The sequence below is a fragment of the Aptenodytes patagonicus genome, chromosome 12 (assembly GCF_965638725.1).
Source record: "Aptenodytes patagonicus chromosome 12, bAptPat1.pri.cur, whole genome shotgun sequence".
Taxonomy (NCBI): domain Eukaryota; kingdom Metazoa; phylum Chordata; class Aves; order Sphenisciformes; family Spheniscidae; genus Aptenodytes; species Aptenodytes patagonicus.
This window is the reverse complement of record NC_134960.1, coordinates 22,566,551-22,583,923: the sequence shown is the minus strand read 5'-3', so window position 1 is coordinate 22,583,923 and position 17,373 is coordinate 22,566,551. Positions and strand designations below refer to the sequence as shown.

The 17,373-nt window shown below is 61.6% G+C and overlaps 2 protein-coding genes across 2 annotated transcripts; both read left to right on the top strand.

The window, feature by feature from the left end:
• Positions 1-76: 76 nt before the first annotated feature.
• Positions 77-9,385, top strand: IK (IK cytokine). The gene is made up of 20 exons (XM_076349958.1): positions 77-144; positions 949-1,015; positions 1,250-1,342; positions 1,828-1,887; positions 2,460-2,627; positions 2,712-2,826; positions 3,061-3,131; positions 3,244-3,290; positions 3,553-3,716; positions 3,837-3,945; positions 4,392-4,431; positions 4,841-5,066; positions 5,404-5,422; positions 5,930-6,010; positions 6,292-6,370; positions 6,937-6,994; positions 7,464-7,552; positions 7,868-7,976; positions 8,670-8,704; positions 9,137-9,385. Exons 1-20 carry the CDS (start codon positions 129-131, stop codon positions 9,162-9,164), a joined length of 1,674 nt encoding a protein of 557 aa, XP_076206073.1. The 5' UTR covers positions 77-128; the 3' UTR covers positions 9,165-9,385.
• Positions 9,386-10,341: 956 nt separating this feature from the next.
• Positions 10,342-12,557, top strand: WDR55 (WD repeat domain 55). The gene is made up of 8 exons (XM_076349870.1): positions 10,342-10,359; positions 10,430-10,572; positions 10,705-10,805; positions 10,885-10,972; positions 11,161-11,340; positions 11,467-11,566; positions 11,668-11,837; positions 12,003-12,557. Exons 1-8 carry the CDS (start codon positions 10,342-10,344, stop codon positions 12,316-12,318), a joined length of 1,116 nt encoding a protein of 371 aa, XP_076205985.1. The 3' UTR covers positions 12,319-12,557.
• The last annotated feature ends 4,816 nt before the right edge of the window (positions 12,558-17,373 follow it).

The following is a 17,373-nucleotide window of genomic DNA, read 5'->3' as shown; positions in this document are numbered from 1 at the left end:
TCGCAGCGCCCGCCGGCCAGTGGCAGGCCAATGCGGGCGGGGGGCGGGCCGGCCGGCCGCGGGGGGTGCTGGGAAGGGGAGCGGAGGTGCGGTGGGGCCGTGGTGCGGGGTTTGCGGAGCGGGGCGCGATGCCGGAGCGCGACAGTGAGTGGGGTGGGGGGACACGGGGCACCGGGGGGGCACGGGACACCCCGGGGGCCGGGGTATCCGGCCCTCGGCGGGGGGTGCCGCGGCACTCGGGGGGAGTGGGGGAGCGGCCCGGTGCGGGGGCCGGTGTAGGCCCACCCTGGGCTTGGGGCACCGGGCTGCGGCGGGGGAGCGGGGGGACCCCCCCGGGGGGGCATGGGCACGGGCACACCCCCAGCCTGCTGAGAGGAACAGCCCTGTTGGGGGAAGGGGTACGGTGACAGCTTTAGGAGTCGGAGAGAGGGAGGGGACCTCCCGGGATGGGGCTCCGGGGCAGCCCAGGGGCTGAGGAGACGCTGGGGGGGACGTGGGGGCAAAGCGGGGGTGTGTTTGGGGGTAAACCTCTGCGCGGGGGATTTACACTGGGGTACGCTCAGGGGATAGGGGCAGTAGGGCATTTCTGGGGGTGGAGGGTGTGCAAGGGCAGTCCCGGGAGGTGGGGGGGACGGGACACCCCTGGGGAGGCACAGAGGCCACCTCCCGGGGGAGACACTAGAACACCCACCGGGAGTCACTCGGGTTGAGGGGGTGGCAAGATCTCATGGTGGGCAGTGACACCAGGACCCCTTCGTCCCATGCACCCTGGTGAGGCCACCACAGGGTGTCAGCGGCCTGGGCTTGGCGGAGGAGCAGGGCGGTGGGTGAACGCTGCTGCCTTCCCTGTTCCTGAGCAGGGACCAGGCTGGGAGGATTGTGGGGGTTGGAGAGGGGTTGAAGCCACGCAGGCAGGCTCTGAGCGCTCTCTTTCCTCCTGTCCCACAGATGAACCGTTCTCCAACCCCCTGGCCCCTGATGGCCATGATGTGGACGACTCGCACTCCTTCCACCAGTGAGTATGACACTGGGGCAGGACTGGACCAGGACTATGGGGCCCAAGGCCGATTCCCCCATCTAGAGGCTGGGAGTGACTGGTACAATGCAGCCTTTGGTCTCCATCCATGGGGACCCCATGTCTGACTCGGTCGCACAGGACATGCTGGCAAACCCTCTGCCTCCTCAGAAGCCATCAGGCTGCCAAAGCTTATGGGGGGATGACGGTTTCTTTTTCCTCTCTTCTTTGCAGGTCCAAGCTGACCAATGAAGACTTCAGAAAGCTTCTCATGACCCCGCGGGCTGCGCCAACATCTGCGCCACCATCCAAATCTCGCCACCATGAGTGAGTAGGACTCTATTTCACAGGACTGTGGGACAAAGCATGTCCGCTTTCCCTCTGGGGCTCCGTTCCTGCCTGACTCTCTCCCCCTGCACTCTGCAGTGGAGTATCTAAAGGGGCTTTTGCTAATGCGTGTGCGGGCAGGGCCCGAGGAGCAGAGCTTGGCCCTGCTTTGTGCTTGGGTCCATGCAAGCTGTACATGTGCGTGTTAAGTGGAGAAACAGGTGGGTCAGGACTGCTGTAAATAACAGAGCGAGAGGCTCTGTTAAGACGCTTTGTGCAGGAGGCGATTTAGTTTTTGTTCTGTGAAAATCAGTGCTTTTCCCTCCTCTCCCTGCCGACAGAGTGGAATTAGGGAGGAATGGGACTGTACTCTTCCCATCTTTGAGCATCTCGGTGCCCTGCTGTGTCTGAGGGACTGTTCTGTCTCACTGCCTGTGTTTGTATGGCTCTGCAGACTGTACGTGTGGTTTCTCGCCCTTTTCCAGGATGCCCCGGGAGTACAACGAAGATGAAGACCCAGCGGCTCGTAGGAGGAAGAAGAAAAGGTAAATGGGGAAAGCAATGCATCAAGACTTGTCTTCGTACATCATGTTGCTCCCATGGAAGCAGCTTCTGAGCTCTTGGGCTACCGAAGCGGACCCTGAGTGGCCTGGATTATTTTGGGGCTTTGGAGCCAAGCAGAGTGAGAAGAGCTCTGACTGAGGGACTGTCGCTGCTTGTGGGAACAGATGTGGGAGGGCGGCAGCAGGATGGGGGTGAAGCTTCACCTCCGGAAGAAGCGAGAGAGGCTCTGCGGGTGTGAGGCAGAGCAGGGCAGTGATGGGACATCTGCACTGGTGACTGTGTCTTCTGGGGCACATCTGTGCAGCAGGACTGCACTTGACCTCTTCCCTTTGGAAGGGAAGACTGAGCTCCTCTTTAGTTAGCCTCAGTACAGCAGTTTCATCTTGTCTGGTGTCCTCCACGTATGTTGTGTCCCACGGTGCTTTAGTACGTTTTTTGGGGAAGGGGTTGGGAGCAGAACAGGCATGCGTGGGGCCTCGGGGGCTGTTACCTGACCGGTACATCAAAAGTGTGAACGTGTCACTCTAACACTGAGCTGTTTTTCCAACCCCAGCTATTACGCAAAGCTGCGCCAGCAGGAGATAGAACGCGAGAGGGAGTTGGCCGAGAAGTACAGGGATCGAGCCAAGGAGAGGAGAGATGGTGTGAACAAGGACTACGAGGAAACAGAGCTGATCAGCACAACTGCCAACTACAGGGCTGTGGGGCCGACGGCAGAGGCGTACGTGAGCCTGCGGCGCGGCCTTGTCTTGCCAGTCTGCTCCAGAGGGGCTGTCTCGTAACTGGCTCCGTTTTTGTTGCACAGGGATAAATCCGCTGCAGAGAAGAGGAGACAGTTGATCCAGGAGTCCAAGTTCTTGGGTGGTGACATGGAGCACACTCACTTGGTGAAGGGTCTGGACTTTGCGCTGTTGCAGAAGGTGAGCACAGATATCGCCATGCTGCTCTTCTACCCTGTCTGCTCCCACAGGCAGAGAGGGTGGGCAGAGGGCAGTAGTTGCCACTTACGGGTGCTTCAGTCTTGTCAGCGTGGATTTCTCTTTCTGGGAAAGATTTATGAAGGGTTGGGGAGCTGGTGGAAGTGGGCGTACTGGTTCTGATGGGCAGCAGTGGCACGGATTGGTCTGTAATGCATGGATTTACTCTGTGGCAAGGTACGGGCTGAGATTGCCAGCAAGGAGAAGGAAGAGGAGGAAATGATGGAGAAGCCCCAGAAAGAAACTAAGTGAGTGGTTGAGGGTTTTGCACTCCTGAGTGCAGCTGCCTCCCAGAGAGAAGGATGCAGAGGAGGCATACGCTTAGCATAATACTTCTGTTTCTTTTCTGTTTCTGTTCAGGAAAGATGAAGATCCTGAGAACAAAATTGAATTTAAGACCCGGCTGGGTAAGACTGTGTGGATGTGGCTGTTCCCCACCTTGCGTTGTGCCATGAATGTGGGAGAAATCCTGGGGGGTGAATGGAGGAATGAAAAACTTTAGTCATTGGAGGGGGAGAGTCTGAGGTGTAGGCGTCCTGAATTTGAGGGCTGGAGGAAGCGTGTCTCTGAGGTGATTCTGATGTTTCTGATAAACTAAATATGCTTCACTATGGGCTTGTCTGTTGCTCTTGTAAGAGCAGCTCTCCCACGCATTTCCTTCCCCTCCAGGTCGCAACATCTACCGCATTCTGTTCAAGAACAAGGCCTACGAGCGGAATGAGCTGTTCCTGCCGGGGAGGATGGCCTACGTGGTAGATCTGGACGATGAGTATGCCGACACCGATATCCCAACGACACTGATCCGGAGCAAGGCTGACTGCCCCACCATGGAGGTACCCAGCTAGCGTCCAGGTTGCCTGACCGCATTGGTCTGAATTGGCCAGAGCAGGTCTTGCCGGGAGGGGGTTCCCTGTCAAGGGAGTCGGACGCTTCCTTGGGGGTTTCTCTTTCAGGCACAGACCACGCTGACCACCAATGACATTGTCATCAGCAAACTGACGCAGATCCTCTCCTATCTCAGGCAAGGGACCCGCAACAAGAAGCTCAAGAAGAAAGACAAAGGTAGGAGCTGAAGGGAACCGAGTAGTAGGACTTAATGCTTGAAGCATATCCCGAGAGAATGAGATGTGGTTTGGTTTGCTGCATTCCCCTGCGCCATGAGGCGGTGGACTTAGAGGACAGTGATTTCCTATAACCCCAGGCCTGAAGGCAGGCTGTTCTGCGGCAGGACCGCAGGGGACTGGCTGCTGAGAAATTACAGCTGCAGGGGTGCCTCGTGCTGCTCTGCTCTTCCTGGTTAAGGCCCAGTTCCTTGGGGAAATGTCCCCTGTTGGGGAGGGACAACATGGCTTCCGGAGGGGGCTAGATATGATGTGGTAACCGAAGAGGAAGTCGGGACAGCCTCCGGGCCTGCCGCTCTTGGGGCTTGGAAACCAGATTGGGGACAGAGAAACAGTGCAGGTGGCGGAGTGGATGATGCGCCTCTCACTGCTGTTGTGTCCTTGCAGGGAAGCTGGATGAGAAGAAGCCCCCTGAAGCTGATATGAAGTAAGTGCCTCCCTGCCCACAGGCTGTGGGGTCACAGCTCTCTGCCTTAAGGAATGTCTTTTTGGCCCACCACATTTGGAGAGGGCTGGGTTTAGCGCTTCCGGAGCGAGCTGCCTCTTTGGACTTGCGGTTTGTAGGACAAGGCTGGAGGCAAGCTCTGTTTATGATTTCAGGCTTGAGGCAGGCAAGGGCTCTCTGTTGTCCTGGACCACAAGAAGCAGGTCCAGGCAGTAGAAGAGCGCAAAAATGCAGTGATATCTCTGACAGATGTAGAAGCCAGTTCTAGTGGGCGTCCTTAGCTCTCGGTGTTGGTGCTGCGTGCTCCTTTATTAGGTTGCAGTTCAAAGGGAGGTGGTTGCAGCCTCTTCTCTTGCAGCACCCGTAACTGCAGGCTCTTTTCCGCTTCTAGCATCTTTGAAGACATTGGGGATTATGTGCCCTCCACTGCGAAGGTGCCACGGGAGAAGGAGCGTGAGAGGTACCGTGAGAGAGAGCGTGACAGGGACCGGGAGCGTGACAGGGACCGAGAACGTGACAGGGATCGGGAGCGTGACAGGGACAGGGAGCGTGACCGTGAGCGGGAGGAAGAAAAGAAGAGGCACAGCTACTTTGAGAAGCCCAAGGCTGATGATGAGGTGAGCCTCTGCTCGTGAAGCCTGGACTGTCCCACCTGATCTCTGCCCTTTGGGGAGTGCATCTGTGGGGTTGGTGGGGTCACCCGGGTGACTTTGGGTGTCAGTGCTCAGCTCTTGCCGAGCTCTGTCTTTCCAACCAGGGGCTGGTGGGTGGCTGGGTGCTTGTCCTCTCCTTCAGCAAATAAGGCGGGACTAGCACAAGCCAGTAGCTTTTATGGTTCAGCTCTGTGTGCTTGCCACAGAGAGTCTTAAAGTGGAGCTGCAAGTCATGCAACGCTGTCACTTGCCTGCTTTCAGCCCTCCCGGGTGACATGGTATCCTTCCCTCTTCTTTGCAGCCCACAGACATCGACAAAGGTGAGCCAAGCGGTGTGGACATTTGAATGAGGCTGGATGTTTGAGCGAGGCTGTACGGGGTTGCAGATTTCGGAACTGCTTGGCTCGCTGGCCTGCATGAGCTCCCTGTTCTCCCAGAGACTGCTATGATGGAGGGAGTTGCCTGCCGTGAGGGTTTTGGGGTGAAGAGTTTTGTGCCTACGGGCTGCTGCATGCCAGCCTGGGTTGAGTGTGTGTGCAGATCCTTCCCTGGCAGCAGACCAGCTCAAACAACCTTACGCTGGCTGTAAGCTGAGGAGGATTCAGGGCCTCCTAGGATCACGCTGCCCCTGTCTGTGCTTGAACTGGTTTGCTGCTCCTCGGTATTCTCCTGGCTCCTCCTCTTCTGCCTCATATGCAGCCTGTCCTTCTGCCGGTTACCCCGTCCCAATTAATTGGTCGTGCAGAAGGGGGCTCTGCCCAGCCCCATGTGTATTGCGGTGAGCTGTTCCTCCCCCAAAACTCAGCCTGCTGCTCTCTCTACCCCAGGACCCGGCTCAGCCAAGGAGCTCATCAAGTCCATCAATGAGAAGTTTGCTGGAGCCGCTGGCTGGGAAGGAGCAGAGTCATATCCTTTACTGTCTGTGTCAGCCTGGCCGACTGCGGGGCCGGGCTTCCCTTGCAGGCAGGCCTTGCCCGAGCATGGCTGTGTGGCTGTCCTTCCTCACTTGGGAGGGCTTTTCCTCCAGTAGCAGAGAAATGCTGCCAAAACCTTGCTGCTCGTACGCCAAATATAAGCTCTGCAGCCTCCAATTTGGTTGCGTTAGGGCAGGAGATGGCTCTTTGGCTGGCTGTGCTCAGCCCTTAGCTGTAAGGCTACGCGGTGGTCCTTTCCTTGACCATTGTCACATTGAAGAAGCCAGAAGACAAGAAGCAGCTGGGGGACTTCTTCGGCATGTCGAACAGCTACGCCGAGTGCTACCCTGCTACGTAAGGAAGCAGCAAGAAGCTGCGGGTTGGGAGCGGGGTGTGCCGAGGGGCTGCTGTTCTCTGGCAGCAAGACCTTGAACATCAGCCCCGCTGCTTGTTGGGAGGAGTGGGCCTGGCTTTGTCTGGGGTTGCAACCTACTGTTAAAATGCTCCCCGAGTCCTGGTTCTGGCAGACCTGGCCTTTTCTTAGCTGGTCTCTGCTATAAATGGCTACCTGGAGTCTGCTGCCCCTCAGTGCCAGGGAGAAGCTGAGGTGGCTGGGAGTCTGCCGGGTTCCCTGGTAATTCGTGTGCTCATTGAGCTCTGGCCGCAAAGCAGTCCCTCGGCAGAAGAGGAACAGCTTTCAGCCTGCAGAATCACCTTAGGAGCATTTGCAATCTCGGATGCCCTTGTGGTACAGCTCACCTGCAGGGCTTGCAGTTGGAGGAGCTTCTCTCTGGTCCAGGAACTGAGTGCGTTCGGTCTGGGGCCACAAGAGGTGGCTCCCACCAGCCTGCCTCTAAGGTCCTGATCCATGTCCCATGGACCCACTCCGAACCCTTTCCTTGCTTTTCTTTTCTTTACAGAATGGATGATATGGCTGTGGACAGCGATGAAGAGGTGGACTACAGCAAAATGGATCAGGTATGCCACCACCAGCCTTTAGGACCAGCCAGCGAACTAGGCATCAGTGCAGGCTGAGAGGATCCCACTGGAGAGAAGCAGGCTTGCGCAGAGGGGTTGAATGCTCTGGAGCTGGGCGTTGAATGTGTTTTGGGGTTTGCTGATCTGTGTGCCTGGGTCTGGGCGGGATCTGTTGTCCCAGGGAGCAGTCCTGGGACAGTGCGACTGGGACTGTCCCAGTGTGACGCTGGCACTTGACCAAGGGGGGGGGGGGGGATGTGCTAGTCCATCTCAACTCCCCTCTTCCACAGAATCTCCTGTCTGGGGCTTCTCAGGGAGGGGATCTCGGAGCCAAGGCCAGATTGGGTGCGCAAGCCCATTGAACTGGGGCCGATGGGAGATTGAGATCTTGCCTGGGCACGCGGGGCTGCATGAGGAGCCCTGGTCAGCGTCAACTGAGGAGCTGCTCTGAGTTGTGTTTTCACTGCAGGGTAACAAGAAAGGACCTCTGGGCCGCTGGGACTTCGACACCCAGGAGGAGTACAGCGAATACATGAACAACAAAGAGGCTCTGCCCAAGTGAGTGCAGCCCTTGTGAAGGGCTGAGCAAGGATTCTGGGTGGGGGTGGCCATGCTGGCCAAACCTGGGTCCTGGGGGAGCTTAAAGCAAGAAGGGGGTTCCCTGGTGAGGACCCGAGGAGGAGCTGTGGATCCTGGGCCTGGTGGCTTGTCTTTGCTCTTAGTATCACTCTTGAGGAGGACTGCCCAGCCGCTGCTTTCAGGGGCCCAAGCCGGCTCTGGAGTACGGGCTCGTGGCTGGGGCAGATGTGTCCGTTCCCCTGGCAGGCTGTGGATCCCCTGCGAGCGCTGAGCTCTGTCTCGCTCCTTCCCCAGGGCGGCCTTCCAGTATGGGATCAAGATGTCCGAGGGACGCAAAACACGTCGCTTCAAGGAGACGAACGACAAGGCAGAGCTGGACCGGCAGTGGAAGAAGATCAGTGCGGTGAGTGCCCGGTGCTGGGGTATCGTCTGTTTAGGCTGTGAGCTGCCAGCGTAGCCCAGGAGAGCTCCCACCTAGTCCTGCCCTCGCTGTCCTAGTCACGGCTCTTCACTCCAGCCCATGTCCTGGCAGCCAGGCACTGCCGGTGTGTGTGTGCAGCAGGGCTTGCTCTCCAGAAGCTGGATTTGCTCCTTGCAAGAGCATCAGCCAAATACTTGAGGCTTCAGGACTGTGGATGCATCTGGAGCTGCGTTTGGAGCTGTTGCCCTGGGAGCAGTCCCAATCGGGGGCTTTTTGCTCCGGGCTCTGCAGCAGATGAATGTGTCCAGAACCAGCAGCTCGGAGCCATCCAAAGGGGCTTGGAGGGGACAAGGCATGTTTAGCGGCTGTTGGCTAACCGGCAGAGTGGGGGGTTGTCCTGGCAGGGTGAGCTGGCTGTGAGCACCCCAACGGTACGGGATGGGCTGGGGGAAGGTGAGAACAAATGGTCTTTGGTGGCCAAAATATGGAGCAAAGGGGAAACAGGCCAAGCTTCTCCAGACTTTGGGCAGCTTGTGGACAGCTTTAGCTCACCTCAGCTTGCTCTGGCCTGGCTACAGCTCTCCCCAGGTGTATCTTGCACCCTACAACCCCTCTGCTGCAGTTGTGGGCAGCCAGCTACCCTGAGGGTAATGGGACTTTGTGCTTTCTCTGCAGATCATCGAGAAGAGGAAGAAGTTGGAGGCTGATGGGTTAGTAAAGTTGTCTCTGCTCTGGGCTTGGCCGCAGGGCAGTACTGGGGCCTGGCTGTCTCCTGCTACCTCCCCCAGGGGCTGTGGGGGGCAGAGACCTCCCCGCTGGCTCTCGGCAGTGGGGCTGGAAGGAGAGTGGAGAACACTTGGTCCCCTTGGTGCTCCTGCCCTGCTCAGCTCAGCAGAGCCTGCAGGGCACCTCTCCCCTGGGCCATGGGCGGGTGCTGAGCAGACCCCAGGGCCGTGTTGGGTCTCTTCCTTGACCAGACAGTCCTGCCCCATCCAGCGGGGTGCCCCAAGGAGCTGTTGGGGCCCCCCCGCTGTTCTGTGGGGTGAAACTGTGGACCTCGGTTCCGAGTTCTGCATGGGAGGGGGATGGGAGCTGTCTGCCCTGCATCCTCGCCACCGTCCTTGCCCCTCTGTCTCTTCCAGGGTTGAGGTGAAACGTCCCAAGTACTGATGGCTCCAGTATCTTCTCCAGCTCCTGGAACCCCGGCCTGCTGGATGCTGCCTTCCCGGAGCTTGCCCCCCCACGCCGTCCACTTTCTGCTCTGGGCTGGGCAGCAGGTGCCCCCCCCAGCCTTGCGCTGTGGGGCTGTGCTGGGGCTCTCCCCTCCAGTGTTTGCAGTATGGCCTGTGATGTGTAAATGTTGTAGCTGTAATAAAACTGCATTAAATTTGCATGAACATCTGTTTGTGCGGGCAGAGAGAAGGTGCCTGGGCTGGGCTCAGATCAGCAGGGGTGCCAGGGCTCCTTCTCCCACCCACCAGGCCCTCTTGGGTCTCTCGGGGCGAGCCCTAGCCAAGGATGTTTATTGCCGGAGGCTTTTCGGGTGGGGGGCAGGCAGCCCTTACCAAGCCCCGGATAAAATTAGCAAATGAGCCTATTTGGGGGAAATAATCCCGGCTGAGCAACCTGTGCCTCAGCGCGTGGGGAAGAAAGGGGACCCTCGCGTGGGGGGTACAGCAAGAGGAATGCCCTGAAGCGGAGGACTCGTACTGCTTCCCCTGTGCAAACAGCTGTTAGAGCTGGCAGCAGCGGCGCTGTACGCGGCACAGGAGCGGCAATCGCCCCCGGCCAGCGGCAGGGTGGATGCGGTGGGGCCAGCACCAGGCAAAGGTGCGCAGGGCCAGCAGCGAGCTGGAACAGCCCCTCGGGGCAAGGACGGGGAGGCTGCTGGTGGCCCCCCGGCTGAGCTGGGGCCCTGGGCGGGACCTCGGGGGGCCCTGCCAGCCCCAGCCCTTGAAAGGAGTCGAAGTGACGCCTGGTCACCGGCAGTGCCTGGCCGCCCCCTCCCCTGGGACGCGGGGAAGGAGGCCACGGGGTTCCCCGGGGCGCAAATTAGGGAGCCCCTGGGGCCTCCCGCTGCCGAACAGCTAAAAAGCGGGAAAAAGTGAGTCCCGGCACGATGGGCCGCGGGTGCCCGCGGGCTCGAGCCCCTCGCAGGGCCAGACACGGGGAGCTTCGGACACCGCCGGGCTACCGCCGGCCCACGCCGGGCTACGGCCGGCCCACGCGTGGCGGCCCCGCCGCGCACCGCTAGGGAGGCGCGCCCTGCGGTGGGGCGGGCCCATGCAAATGAAGGGGGCGGTGCTATGCAAACGAGCACGGCGCCTGCGCCCAGCGGGGACCCGGCATGGCGGCGCCGGGGGAGGTGAGCACGCGTGGGGGCGGCGCGGCCCCGGCCCCGCCGGCCCCGCTCCCACCGCCCCGTTCTCCCCCAGGGCTGCTCGGAGCCGGCGGGGAGGGAGCCGCGGCTGCGGGACACCCCCGAGGACATCTGCTTCGAGGCGACGGCCAACGCCATCGCCCTGCACCCGGCCCGGCCCCTGCTGGCGGCGGGGGACGTGGACGGTGACGTCTACCTGTGAGTGGGGCCGTGGGGGGGCTCCGCCGGGGCGCGGGGCGGGGGGTCCCGCGTGTAGCAACGGCTGGGCACCGGCCGTCGGGGCTCCCCGCCCTCCCGCGGGCCCCGGCGAGCCCGACCCGGCGCTGGCAGGTACTCGTACTCCTGCACCGAGGGGGAGAACCGGCAGCTCTGGTCTTCGGGGCATCACCTCAAGTCGTGCCGGGACGTGGCCTTCTCCCAGGACGGGCAGAGTGAGTGCGGGGGACGTGGGGGTGGCACCGGGGCGCGGCGGGGGACGCCGGGGCTGGGGGCGCTGACGCGGTTCTCCAGAGCTTCTCACCGTGTCCAAGGACAAGTCCGTCCACGTCCTGACGGTGGAGGAGGGACGGCTGGAAACGCGCTTCCCCAAGGCCCACGGGTAGGTCTGCGCGGGTGGCTCGTCCCGGGCAGCGACTGCTGGGGCACCGTCCCCTTCCCTCCCCTGCCGGGGCCACGCAGCCCTGGGCCGGGCAGGCAGAGGCCGGAGCGTCACCCCCGATGCTCTGGGAGCCATTTGCCTGTGGCGTGAGCCGTGACTGTGCGGGCGTGGGGCTGGGGTCTCTGCAGCTCGGCCCTCAACTGCGTGCTGCCCATCGATAACCACATCTTTGCCACGGGCGATGACGGCGGGGCGCTGAAGGTGTGGGACCTGCGCAAGGGGGACGCCATCTTGGAGGCACGTCAGCAGGAGGAGTACATCAGCGCGATGGCCGTGGACGGTAATGGGAAGATCCTGCTGACCGCCAGGTACCGGGAGCTCCGTGGCGCCGGGGTCAGGCTCCCCTGTGCCCATGCAGAGCCTTCCCTTAGGGCTGGGGGAAGTGCCCTGTGCCGCGTCCCGTGCTCATGACATGCCCCTTCCGTCTCCCGCAGCGGTGATGGCACCCTGGGCGTCTTCAACGTGAAGAGGCGGCGCTTTGAGCTGCTCTCGGAGCCGCAGAACGGGGACCTGACGTCTGTCGTGCTGCTGAAGGTTGGCACTGGGCCCTGCTGCGGAGCAGGATCCTGCGGATCCCTCTCCATGCCCTGGGTTTCTTGTTCTGCCTCTGTCTTACTGTCCTCCATCTTGCCCAGAGGGGAAAGAAAGTGGCATGCGGCTCCAGCGAAGGCACCATCTACCTCTTCAACTGGGACGGCTTCGGGGCCGCCAGCGACCGCTTCGCTCTGAGGGCCGAGTCCGTTGACTGCATGGTCCCCATCACGGACAGCATTGTATGCGTGGGGTCCCTGGATGGAGTCATCAGGTCAGGGGGATGGGACTGGGGAGGGTGTGGGACAAGGTCAGCCGTGGTTAGGAGCGAGGGACGGGAGGGCACGCCAAGCCTGTGCTGCTGCGGGCAGGTGGGCTTGCGGTGGACCAGGGCGCTGCATCCCTGCAAGGTCCTGACGGCCCCCGGCCCCGTTCCCAGGGCGGTGAACGTCCTGCCGAACCGGGTGCTGGGCTGCGTTGGGCAGCACCTGGGGGAGCCCATCGAGCAGCTGGCGGTGGCCCCGGGCGGGCAGCTGCTGGCCAGCTGCGCCCACGACCAGAAGGTGAAGTTCTGGGACGTCTCCGCCCTGCGGGGGCTGGTGGTGGACGACTACCGAAAGAAGAAGAAGAAGGGGGGGCCGCTGCGGGCCCTCAGCAGCAAGGCGGCGGGCAGCGGGGAGGACTTCTTCGCCGATCTGCGGGACGAGGCCGAGCCGGAGGCGGCGGCGGGGAGCGACAGCGACGGCAGTGACTGAGGGGCCGGGGCCGGGCAGGGCCCGGGCCGGGCGGCGCCGCCGCCGCCCCCCATCTCGGCGCGGGGGCGGAGCTTGGAGCGGCCACGCCCCGCGGGTGACCACGCCCGGGGTGTGTGTGGCTCCGGTCGGCCACGCCTCGAGGGGCGGGGTCACACCCGCATGGGCGGGCGCTGTCGGCAGGCCGGCAGCAGGCGTTCTGATTGGCTCCCAGGGCTGCCACTCGGGTTGGGCTGCAGGCGGGTTCTTAAAGGGACAGAGGGCGTCGGGGAGGAGGGGGGGTCGGCCCCGCGGTGGGTCCCTCGTAGGGGGTGGGCAGCGCTTATGGGGCGTCGGAGGCCCGGGAGGGAGGAGTCCGGGGGTGGTCCCGGGATGGGGGGGAGGTTGGGGATGGTGTGGCTGAGGGTCCCGGGGGATGGGGGGGGTGTCTCTGACATAGGAGGGACCTGGAGGGGGGGCCCCGGTATGTGGGGGGTCCTTGAAGGGGAGGACTTGGCTGGGGGTCCCTGGTGAGAGGGACTGGGGAGGGGTCGTGACTGAGGGTCCCTGGTATGTGGGGGGGTCCAGGGATGGGGGGATGTGGCTGAGGATCCCTGGTGGAGGGGTTTCGGGGGGGGGGGGGGTCATGACTGAGGGTCCCTGGTGGATGGGGATATTGGGGGGACATGGCTGGGGGTCCCTGGTGGGGATGCAGCCCTGGGGGGGCGATGTGGTGTGGGTGTGGCTAAGGCTGGGGTTTGCTGGTGTATTTGGGGGTCCTCTGGGATCGGGGGGGGGGGGGGGGGGGGGCGAGGCAGGGCATTGCTTGGAGGGGTGAAGGGGTGACATGGGGTCCTGGGGTGCCTGGCCTGGGCAAACGGGTCCATCCCTTTCCTGAGGGCCTGCCTGGCTCCCACTGTGCCTGCAGCGCTGTCCAAGCAGGTGTGTCAATTAGCCTTTGTTAATTAATTTAGATATCAGCTCTATTACAAATAAACCCAGTGCCTTTCAGTTCCTAGCGCCTTGTGCCGATGGTTTGGCTCACCCCAACCTCCCTGGGCACATCCAGGCCCTGCCTGCAGGGCGCTGGGGACGGCACGGGGGGGGCGGTGGGGAGACCACCCTGTGGCTGGGTGTGGTGGCTTGTAGCTGGCGTTAGGAGGGAGCCAGGGTTTTGTCCCCACTGCTCCGAGTAGCCGGGGATGCCCGGCTCGGCCGTGGGCAGAGCAGCAGGCGCTGGCTGGTCCCTGGGCAGGGTGGCTGGTGGCCTGGGGGGGAGGCTGCAGACAGCGCGGACCGGGGCAGGGGACCGGCACCACCTTCCCCTGCCGTGGGGGAGCCTGCGGGCTGCGTGACACCTTGCACCCGTGGAGTGGCCCTGGCCAGACGCATCGCTTTCCCCACAGCCCCTCAGCCATGGCATGCCACCTTTGAGCAGTGCCCTGGGCTGGGGAGCCAGATGTGCCCAGCGGTTGGGCATCTCCGGTAAGCGAGGCTCTGGATGCAGCAATGGGGTCACCGCCAGCACCCAGCTCTCCTGCCCAGGGGCCAGATCCTGCCTTCTCCCCTTCCCTCGCAGCCCAGCCCTGGGTGGCATCGACCTTCTCGACCCAGCAAGGGCCGGGTGGTTGACCCATGTGGAGAAGAGCTCAGTGCTGGTGCGAGCAGTGAGAGCTTCCAGCGGCTCTTCAATGCCAACACCGAGTCCAACCGGTCCTGGTGCAAGGCAGGGACCCTGGGAGACCACGGGTTAGGGGGTGGCAGAGGGTGGCCCATATATCTCACTGCTGTCCGACAGGCAGCACAGACCAGGAGAAAGGGGCATGGGGGGCTGCAGCGTTCCCACACCATTTCGTGCCCCCCCCCCCATCCTGTCAAAGTCCTGGATGAAGGCATGGCCACCTCTGACCTGAAGACCCCTGACTGTGTCCTCCTTGGTGGCGACGAGACACCTGAGGGGCAAAAGCCCACTGAAACCCTCAGCATTGCCTATGTGCACTGGGGTGCCCAAAACCCAACGCGTGGTCCTTGGGGCTCTCCAAGCTGGTATCTGCTCCCATCACCCAGCTAGTACGGGAGATGCAGTTGAGGGTCCCACACCTTGCCCTTGTCCAGGCTGCCATCCCATTCCTGGCTCGGAGGATCAGTAGCACCAACTCCACCAGTGTCCTGGACGAGGTGACTGCGGCCAACGTGGAGGAAGTGGCCCACACCATCAGCATGCACCAGCGCATCACCAACCGCTTCCTCAAGGGCAGCGTGGGTGGGTCCTGCACCCTCTGTCCCCATGGGTGTCCCCGCCAGGGCCAACGTGCTGCGCTCAGGCTGTCCTCACTGCTTTGTCCCAGGAAGCACAGGGAAGGTCCCCGAGTCCACACCAGCATCCAGGCACCACCTAGCCTGGTGGGACAGGTCTACCTGGCGACTGGCTTGTCCCCTATCATCCTTGGTGGTCCCTGGGGTTGTTCCAGCTTGTCACCTGCCTCTGGATGCTGGGGGTGGAGGGGAGGAGGCTTGCAGTGTCACGGTCCCTAAGGGAACTTGTGGTGTCCCCAGATAGCACTGTCTGGCCACGGTACTCTGCCAGAGCAGGTTGGGGGGGGGGGCAAGCCATCTCCAGAAAGATGTCCTCAACCTGGTCTGTCTCCGAGACTCTCAACCCACTGGAGGTCTCAACACTTGGCAGCTCAGCTCCTGGCCCGACCTGCTGCCACACCTCCTGCCAGGTCCTCGAGCTCAACGAGTGCCGGTGCATCGTTGCCTGCCTCTTCAACAGCATCACGGCCAAGAAGATCATGCTGTTGGGCTTCGCCTTCCGAATGGACACGGGGAAACACAAGGTGCTGGCTGGGCAGGGTTGGGGAGGACCAGTCGAGCCGGACCGTTCCCCTGCCTGCAGTCGTTCAGTCACGTATGTGATGAGCAGCCTGATCTCTGCAGCTCCACCTCAGAGCAGCAGCAGGAGAAGGATTTACACGCCGGGCCCCAGTGCAGCTCAACTTTCCCTCTTGGCCCAGGGAGTCATCCAGCATCCCCAACAGCAAGTACCAGATGGACGAGGGTGCCCACCAGCACACTTACTTAGGGCCTCAGGGTGAAGAATGAGCAGATGGTGCAGGCCATGTCCCAGTCCATCACCTCAGCTGAGGGGTAGGGCTGGTGCACACCTGGGGTGGCCAGGACCACAAGCCACTGGTACTCCCCAGCCTCGAGGCTCGGAGCAGGTCCTCGGTGCCATCCCAGGCCTGGCAATCGTGTCCCTGGGAGCAGCACCCTGCTGTGACTGTGCCGGTTTCCCTCTCGCCTGGCCTCCACTGCCCACCTGTGCCGCACCTGGAAGGACAGGCTGGACTTGGGTGTTGGTGCTGAAGATCTGCTGGATGCTCTCCTCCTGAGCCCTTGCTTAGCCTGGTCTGCATTGCCTCAGGCCCCTACAAAACCTGTGGCAACACCCATGGCATCATCTTCTGCACTGGTACCTCTGCACATCGACATCTTCAAGGTAAGATGCTCCAGCCTTGGCCATGGTAGCAGGAAGGACTCGGTGCCCTTGGGGCTAGTCCTTTCAGACACCAGCTCTGCCTGTTCCCCTCCCCTGTGGGGCTGCTTGTTCCTCACCCTTCAGCTCTGATCTGCCCCGTGGAGTCTCTACCTCCACAACTACCTCCACCCAGGTGGCCACCGGGACTTCCCATCGGCAGAGCCCCTTGGTCCCTGTGGTCCAGGGCTGCCCTCGGCCCCGGTTCCCACCCTCGGCAGCTCCCCTCGGGTGTTTTTCCAGGAGCTGGACTATAAGCGAATCTACTGGGCCATGCTGGTGCCCTTAGGCTCTTGGTGGCTTGTGCTCCAGGTGGAGACCATGAGCAGGAGGATCAGGCAGCACCACCCCTTCACCACCACCAGCACCATCACCCAGCTGGACATCCAGGCTCCTCCCGTGAAGAAGATGAAGCAATGATGTTTCTGTAGATACATCTTAAGATAGCTGTGAAGATGTGTTGTATCCATATGCAGTGGGTGCTGCTGACCGTGGATGCAGATGGGTGGGCTTCCCAGGGAGCGGGAATTCCCTCTCTCCAGGGCGCTCACCAAGGCCGGGCTTGTGTAACTCATTCCAGACTGTCCTCATAAAAAGACTTGGCTGCTTTGAGAGCTGGGGTGACCCTTCTTCTAGCCCTGCTCCTGGGCGATCACAGACTCCCATGTGGTCCTGAGCCACACCAAGGCTGGGACACATCCCCAGGGCCAGCATAGCCCCCGAGGCCTTTGGCGTGCCTCAAATGGCACTGGTAGACCTCTGGGGGGCACAGAATGGCCCACAGAGGTCCCAGAGGAGGGTGACACAAGAAAAGGCACATTGAAGCCCCTGCAGTGCAACAAGAAACACTCTGAAGACACCAAAATTCACTTCAGAGGCTGTTGCAGCTGCACAGAGAGAGACGGTGAGAGTCCTGGTGTACATCAGAAGGGACAGACCGACCTCTGGGGAGTACAAAAAGGCACCTGGCAGCACCTGAGGGTACACCAAAAGGCTCTTGAAGGATCCCCCCTGGGGATCTCCAAAAGGAGTAAGGATGGCACTTGGGTGCTGCCAAAGGGACTTGGTGGGTCCAGATGCATGTCAGAAGGTACTGGTAGAGCTCTGGGAAGCAGAGATAGGCATGCAGGGCCATTCCAGGTGCACCAAATGGACTCAGAGCCCCATGGGCCACATCCCACAGCTCTGGGAGGCCTCTGGGGCACTACATAAGGCAGTGGTTCATCAGTGTTTAGCACAGAATGGCTGTTGGAGGACACCTGAAGGCACTTCAGAGTCCCCTGGTGCTGCACTGCAAGGCACCTGGCAGCACCTGGGCAGCGTAGAAAGGCACATGGAGTCCCCCCTTAAGTGCACCAGAAGGCACTCGGGACCATAGTGAGCACAGAAAGGCCCTTGGAGACCACTGGGGGCTAACAGCAAGGCACCTGGGTCCTTTTTGCACAGGAGAAGGGACCAGCAGAGCTCTGTACTCGGAGGCACCCAGGTATGCCCTGAAATGCACTTGGAAGACCCCGGTGCTCATCAGAAAACACTTCTAG

Bases quoted from the DNA above. Each gene is read 5' to 3' on its own strand.
- IK (XM_076349958.1), top strand. The intron at 1,888-2,459 runs GTAAATGGGGAA...TTCCAACCCCAG, and splicing joins CGTAGGAGGAAGAAGAAAAG to CTATTACGCAAAGCTGCGCC. The intron at 3,946-4,391 runs GTAGGAGCTGAA...GTGTCCTTGCAG, and splicing joins GCTCAAGAAGAAAGACAAAG to GGAAGCTGGATGAGAAGAAG.
- WDR55 (XM_076349870.1), top strand. The intron at 10,573-10,704 runs GTGAGTGGGGCC...CGGCGCTGGCAG, and splicing joins GTGGACGGTGACGTCTACCT to GTACTCGTACTCCTGCACCG. The intron at 11,567-11,667 runs GTTGGCACTGGG...CATCTTGCCCAG, and splicing joins CGTCTGTCGTGCTGCTGAAG to AGGGGAAAGAAAGTGGCATG.